The 8,404-nt window shown below is 27.0% G+C and overlaps 1 protein-coding gene across 1 annotated transcript in view; it reads right to left on the bottom strand.

Moving 5' to 3' along the window:
* Positions 1 to 461: 461 nt before the first annotated feature.
* Positions 462 to 8,404, bottom strand: part of LOC100168141 (heterogeneous nuclear ribonucleoprotein C-like 3) — a 62,152-nt gene continuing 54,209 nt past the window's right edge. Inside the window, exon 7 of the mRNA XM_008185042.3 lies at positions 462 to 4,800. Coding sequence (XP_008183264.1) covers positions 4,549 to 4,800 — 252 coding nt within the window. The 3' untranslated portion in view covers positions 462 to 4,548. The remainder of the gene's footprint in view (positions 4,801 to 8,404) is intronic.

Here is an 8,404-nt window from a genome sequence, read left to right as displayed (position 1 = left end):
GATTCTCTTTTGTTCAAATGAGAATCAACATCATTTTCAATTTAAATAATTGTTAAGCAGATTATTTTTTTTTGAAAATGTTGTTATGTATATAAAATGTCTTCATTATATTATAGGGGTGGCCACTAATCTTAATTTTGGGAGTCACAAATTTATGAAGCTAATTTGAAGCGAGCCACATTGTTAAGAGATGTTTATAAAATGAAGACACATTTATCATTATATAAAAAAATGAAGGAACATTAAATGTTAAATATTAAATAATATTATATTATAGTATTACATTTTATCAAACGTTTATTTATTTATAGAAATATCTTAGAGCCGCACGAAACTGACTCGAGAGCTACATGTAGCTTTCGTGCCTCGTTGTGGCCACCTCTGTTATATTACATGTATAACAGATATCTTCAAAAATGACCGCAGTCGATGAAAGCGCATAAAAAATTATAACACACATCCGATTAAATATTGCCAAACAATTTATTAAACTTATTAGACTAGAGTACAATAATATTAGACCACACAATTGTTTGTAGGCTAAGTGGGTATAATACGATTGTAGTATACACATGAATATAATATAATATGTATGACGAAAAATGTAATAATAATATATAAATTTGGATACATAATGGTCTAACCGTTATGCGTTTAAACGTAATGATATGTATTACTTAACATTATATAAAAAAAAACAAATCGTACCTATACAATTAGTATACGCTAGTCGAGTGAACAACAGAAATATTTTTTATACACATAATTTATTATAATTATCATAAGAAGTATCATCAGTGTCGGGTAAAATATATATCTTATAACTAATAAAAATATAACTAAAGAAAATTAATCATTGATAATGCGATTGAACTTTTATTTTTTACTCATGTGGTGTGATTAATTTCATTAACTTTTGAGAAATTCAATGGATATAATATATAATATAATATATTCTTTGAAATTTATCAATTTAAAATTTTAAGTGTAGGTAATATTTATAAACTCCCAACATATATTATGTTAATCAATGAGTTTTTTCCTAACACTGATAAGTAGGTATATTATATAGGCGCAGTATGGTGCAGAGTGGGTATGCAACAATTATAATTATTGAAACGGTTTTTTTGTTCATTTCGATGCGACTTCAATACGATCAGATCATTTACACGGCGTTTCTTTTAAAAGGTTAATACTCATTCTCAACTCAAAAGGTTTTTGGAAACATTTTAACTATTATTTATCAATTTTTATCGTTAAATTATTTTTTTTACATTTTTACTTATTTTATACAACATACGTTTAAATTCCATATTCCAAACCATAATATTAAGTTCATATATACGCTTTAATTTAAAAATGTGAAAACCTTTAAAAATAATAACGATAAAAATGGTAAAAATATATTTTGTTTTCAAAAATGTGATATTGAAAATACTTCAAATTGTCTAAAAAAAAAAATATTTCCAAAAAACGTAAAAATTTATCTATAAAATGACCCAGGAAGCATTTGGGAATGATTATATGTTCCACAAAATATTTTACGATATATCACTAAAAAAAACTAACCTAAGTCCTAACCGTATTTGTTCATTATGATTTGTTTATTATATTATTATAATATAAGATTGTAACATTTCCCAAATGTAATCTGACGAGTAAAATTTTTTAATGAATTGCCCTGTGTTTATCATTGTATAGTTACCCGAATAGTTATGATTATTGTTTCGTCATGAATAAAAAAATATTCTGCAGCATACTGAAACATTTATTGTATTATGCATGTGTAGAATTATCGATATTGTTATAGTGCATTAATAGTTTATAGTTAAATTAAAATAAAAAACGATACACTAATGGGTATAAATATTATTATAGGCGACTTAAACGATGAGCGTTACGTACACCGTACACAGGTTAGGTGATATTCAATAATCAACGTATAATTAATATTATGTTGAGGTGATAAATAAAATGATTGACAAAAATGTCGTTTTCAACTAACATAATATAAATCAATAATAATTGCTATATAATAATAATAAATAATAATAATAATGCTATATAATAATTAATATACTTCCGCACGGAATCGTCAAGGGCATCAGATTGTTCTTAAACACATTATTTAATATAATACAAACGTATTGCGTCATTGTTTTCCAATAGGCGTCGTAGGTTAGGTACATTATAATATTTTATTACAATAACAACAATAACAACAATAAAATTACAATAATAATGATAATGATAATAATAATAATATTGCTGTATTGGGCATTGGCCATTTCGATGGTGCAGAAGTTGCCTAGTGTTCGGGTGGCGGTGTTAGTTCGAAAAGCTAATCTGAAATGGAAATAATATAATATTAGGCAATTGCACAAGACACGTACCACGTACGTACGTATCAATCCACTATTATAGGTAGGTACAATAAGTAATTCAGTATCTTAGCTTATGGAAATATAAAAATCACAATCTTTCAGAATCTCAACTGTTGATGATAAATTATAACGTGTACCTAACTATAGTAAGATCATAAAGATCTGCGAAAGTTCAAACTTATGGAGATTAAAAATAACAACAATTTATTCAATTTATTTGTAGAGGTGTGCATTGTTTATTTAATTTTATTACATATTATATAATGTGGGAAAAATATTATACTGACACATTTTCAAACTTATTGAAAAGAATAATTCAATTAAATAAAACCCAACCTAACGTATCCCAAGCTATATTTGCTATTTAGTTGGTATACAATAATTATACATACATGATTATAATACGTATTTAAAATAATATTGAGTAATTTAAAAAAAAAGTTAGCAAAACCCAAAAATCGTCTGGAAAAATGTTTAAAAACCAGATTTTGAAGTTAGTGTGTTGTATTGTAAGACGACTTAAACTTTGATAATATTATAAGAGCTAAAAAGAAAATTAATTTAAACCGATTCCATCCCAGTGATGTAAAGTAGTTATTTTAGGTAAATATTATTTTTACACTGTATTTGTATGCAGCCTGAGACTGTATCGTATCACTGGAAAATAAAATTTCGTTCAAATTCACATCGTATAGGTGAATAAAACAGTAGGTATACAATTAATTTTTTCGTTGAATGTGGCTAACAAAGTTCAAGGAGAATTTTCATTGTGTGTTTAAGAAGATTTAAATTACCTCTAAAACAAGTCAACTTTTAAAAACGAGAAAGTTTGCATTCTTCTTTAATTGTCATTCATTGTCGTCCGACACAATGTGGTTGTTAGATGTTATTGTTATTTAAATATTTATGTCCTAACATAAAAATAAATCCTGACCAAATACCGGTACTATAATAATATGTACTGATGTATAATACCCCTTTACCCAAAATATGAAGCCAACCAAAATGGGGTAATATTTATAAACAATTAGCACGAATACCCACGATTTAAATAATTTTTTAAATATACAGGCCTATAGGCCTAAAATATAAACCTATTTAATGTTATTCAAAATATTAAAATGGTAAATGAAAATAATTAAAACATTTAAAATGATTTACATTGGCATAATTCATCAAATATAGACATGTATTTTATAATACTATTACTGAATATCTAAACAATTTTCTTAAAAGTGTACACGTGAGTCTTGTACCTATTTTCTTATTTATGTTTTTGAATAAAAGTTGTGGTTTTAAGGATGGTGATGTGGTCGACCCGCCTCCCCCCTCCTCCAAAGTGGAACTTGGTTTATTCCTTTTAATACGTAAATATTAAAAAATAATTATTTATGGCAGCTATTAACGGTAGGTAGGTTTTTTTAAATTTAAAAAAAAAACGATATTAGAATATTAATAACCTTGGACGAAAGGAGGAAAACATTTTTTTAACATTATTTTTTGGACCATGGTATTGAATTTGTTCCTTATTCAGTTAGTCCTTGCCGTTTTTTTCAAAACCACTACACTGTGGAATAATCGTATTAAATAAGACGATACTGTTTATTGCAATGTATTATAATATTGTGGGTACATATAATATTATACGGGTGATATAGCAATTTAATATTATTTTAAAAATTGTTTAAGAGTCAACTGATATCTTGTTTTTGACTAGAACTTTAAGAAAAAATCAAGCTTAAAAATATTTTTTCAGAAATATTTAATTTTTATACGTTTTTTGCCAGTATAATTAGTTTGTTGTAGAATATTATAATAGATTACAGATATTTTCTTATGCAGCAACATTATTGTGCATATAAAAAATGTGAAAGATTTTTTTTCTCTTAATATAAAATGAGTTATAACTTATTACATTCAAAAAGATTAGTGTTTCCAAAAAAATAGTGCATAAGATTTGTTCTAAAAAAAAAAACGAAAAATAAACAGACACAACCAAGTGTAACCTCGGTGGTCGTAGATCGTGAAGTCGGGGTCGTCGCTTACCTATATAGATAATTATATGATATAATAATATACTAGAATATATTATGGCGACGAAATGATGATATAATATATTATTATGTATATATTGTATATTATAATATTGTTATTTGTTTGCGGTTCAATGGACGCCCATGAGCGATTGGATGTTAGGCTGTTGGATGAGACAAGTCTGACAGGACGATGTCATCGGCGGCGTGTCGGCCAACTCCTTTTCCGTTTCACTGATGAAGCTCATTGTCGCCGGAGAGGTTAGGTTGGGTTCACGATCGCTGTCCATCGGTTCGTACAATTCGTTACGTCCACCGCACAGAGACTCGTCCGCCGACCCGTTTGCGTCCTCGTCAATGTTCACTTGAGCGCCCACGGAACACTGAAATCGTATAAAAATAATAAAAAATGTAATTAGGTATTATTAATATTACTATCGTGATTAATTTCAATTTTTTTTTTTGCGCAGTACTCAACATAACATTATTGTTAAAGGTATTCTAGTCTGGTAGTATGGTAGCATGTCATTGATTTTTCTAATTTTCGCATGTTTTCATTCCCCACTGCAATTAGTTTTCTCGACTAATTTTAAACACGAGCTTTCTAACCGAATAAACACATATAGTCATAATATAGATAACGAATACAAAATAATACTTTTGTTTTATGCATAATGGTTATTGTAAATTTTTTTAAAACGTATATTTACTAACAGTATCGAAAATCAACAACAAGTTTTATATTTTAAATTTTTCAACCAAAACCTGAATTCGACATAATATGTCAATTCTTTTTTTTTTGTTTTGCACGTCTTTAACAAAAGTTAACAATATAATTCATTCCAGCTATATCTCAGAATGCTTATGTTTTTCTTTTAAATTTGAATGTAGTTCAATAAATATGATAAAATATGGTAATAACTGGTTTGAAAATAATTTACTTGAACTTAATATTAAGAAATCTGAGTATATGTATTTTGAAATTTACAATAACAAAAGTTTAATATACAATCCATTAGTTATACACTACTCTTATATTGTATTATGTCATTAGATTCTTGTAAATGTGATAAACTTGAACATGTTGACTTTATTGAATACCTTGGGGTGACTTTTAATAGAAACTTGAGGTGAACTGTACATATGAATCATGTGAATAGTATGATACGAAAGCTGTTTTATAAATTCAAATTGTTTATAGATATCCTCAACATGAAGACCTTGCGTACAGTCTATTTAACACTAGTACAATCCATTATTAACTATGGTATAGTTGTTTGGGGAAACGCTTCTAAGTTTGCTTTAAATATACTCATTATTACATTAAACTCTCTGTTGAGATTCATACTATAAAAATTGTATGATTTTCATGTAGATGACCTTTAGAGGACATTCAATGCAAGAAACCTAAATGACTTGTATATATGGAATATCCTTAATTATATTTTTAGTATAAATCTAAAAGAATATTACCCATCACATAGTTTTAAAACATGTATGAAACAAACTGTAAATCCGAATATCCCAGTAACCAATAAAGAATTTGGTAGAAAAATGGTTTTTAATGTCGATATTCGTTTATGTATTAAGCTTAACATTAATTTAAAATCTTATAAAAATAAATATCATTATACAAATTTTTTTAAAAAATCTAAATCTTAACTATGTTACATTATATAAAAAAAAAAAAACACTTTTAGTTGTATTATTCTTATCATTATAATATTACTCTATAATATGAAATGTTTATCCTATACGGCTATACCTATGTAATACGTAAATAATAATAAAATATTATATGTATATTTAAAGAATTTATGGAATATATTTCTGTTTTATTGAACTTGCTGAACCCACCACAAGCTAAGCTTTTGGAGCGGCGTCATTATTTTTTTTTATTTTAGTCTTTATTATCTTTTTGTAAAATATTATATTAACAATAAACTATACAATAATAATATTATTATTATCGCACGGCGTCTTACATATGCAATTTAGCTACATCACTGATTCATTGGTGCGTTCACACTATATCGTGTTAATATCATTATAATCATTCCATTTTTGACTGACTAATATAATAGTGATCCCTGAACTAATAGGGACAGTCAATGTATAATCTATATATCATTAAAATCAAAATAACTATTTACTTATTACCTACAACATACGTATTCTTAGTGCGATTAATCGATACTATTTTACGAATATGTACTCATGTAATTGATACTATAACATTTATATTTTAAGAAACTATTATATTGTATAGATTACAATTATTCTAAAAACGAATATACCTCCATCCACGCTGATGAAAGATTTCTAAAAAAAAAATGTATTTAATTATAAAATGTATTGTAATATTGTATATTATTATAGTCCGTTTTTCGAGAATATAGCCTTAAAATTGGCAAATATTAGCGTATTTGCGGGAGTCGGGGAGTAGTGAACGGGATGATGTCTCAATGTCACTGAAATTAATCGAATACCAAAGCAATAATAAAAACAAGCCGATTACAAAAGGCTGTTATATCAAAGCAAAAGGCGACGGAACAACATCAAATGATGAAAACAATTTTAGCTGAGTGTAAACGATAGGTCTTGTGGTATGGGTAAAATGGAAAAGGAAAGTGAATTGTGTTTGAGAAATTCCTCGAATAGGTAGGTATTAAAAAAAAAAAAACAACAACAACAACAGATACAGCCCACAAGTCACCACCAACGAATACTCAAAAATCGCTCTCGGCCGATTGAAAATGTGGAAGCGAAAATAAGTACAGAAGTGAAAAGATCCCCTACTTGGGGAATAAAAGTGCGTAATTTTTATGATGAGTTTTAATAAGAGTTTAAAACATAATATCGCGATGATTTTTTTGAATTTTATATTGTGCAAATCGAGTTGTGTTTTTAACGCATAATCGCAGACCTTTATATTAATGAATGTATGTGCTTGATTTTATAATATATTTAAAATAATAGGCGTGAAAAATTGGTTCTATCACAGTACATATCGATATGATTATATTTTTAACTATAGAGACCAACGGTATAATAACAAGACACTTTTATAATAGCTAAGTGTGTACACCAAAAAACATCGTGATAGAAAAACTTTTTAACTAAAAACTCTTTTGAATTTCGGTGAAGGATTTCGTCTTACAAGGTTGATATATTTTTTTTATGGTAGGTATGCTTTTATTTTTATTTTTTTTTTTTTTTTGTTAGATGAAGTACTTCGGAAGTTACATCAAACCCTCTATATAATATAATGGATTTAAAATTGGACAGCAGATACGAATTGGGGTGAAAAAAATGTTTTTGTAACAACATCGTATTATTGTTATTATTTATTATAAGATAAAATTTGTTAGTTTATACTTTATACGTATTATTATAATGAATTATAATATGTAATTTAAATCCGAATCCATAACACTGAAATTGGGATAAGTATAATTTATTATTATATATTAACTATAGGTATATATGTGGGTTGTATTATTATGAATATCATTATTAATTACTAGATTATATTTTGGAAACCTAGATGTATTGACATTTTTTTTAAATAATAGCTTAATATATTTTGGAAAACTCACGATTTGTATTTTGTTGTTGTGGATGACGATTGTTTTTTTTTTAATATGTCATAATATACAATATTGATTAATGAAAATACTTTAAGATAATAATTTATAAATTTAATAGAACGAATGTTTGCCCATAAATAATAATAACATATATATATATAACTTTATATAATGTATAACATGATATAATATATAACGTCCGTATTTCGTTTCGACTTTCAACATATTGAAGCATCATCGTGGGCGACACGATGGCGCCTACTCCCTTATAGCTATTTGTATTCACCGTAGTCTCCACGTCGCGAGTGAATTAAGGAGAGACGGTGACGTGTCTATGGGTTTTTGTTGTCACAAAGGGTGGGCCGATGTTTCTACCCGTCATTCCCGTGATATAACA

The sequence above is a fragment of the Acyrthosiphon pisum genome, chromosome A2 (genome assembly GCF_005508785.2).
Source record: "Acyrthosiphon pisum isolate AL4f chromosome A2, pea_aphid_22Mar2018_4r6ur, whole genome shotgun sequence".
In the NCBI taxonomy this organism is placed as follows: domain Eukaryota; kingdom Metazoa; phylum Arthropoda; class Insecta; order Hemiptera; family Aphididae; genus Acyrthosiphon; species Acyrthosiphon pisum.
Note: the sequence above shows the minus strand (reverse complement) of the source record. Positions and strands in the feature narration are given on the sequence as shown.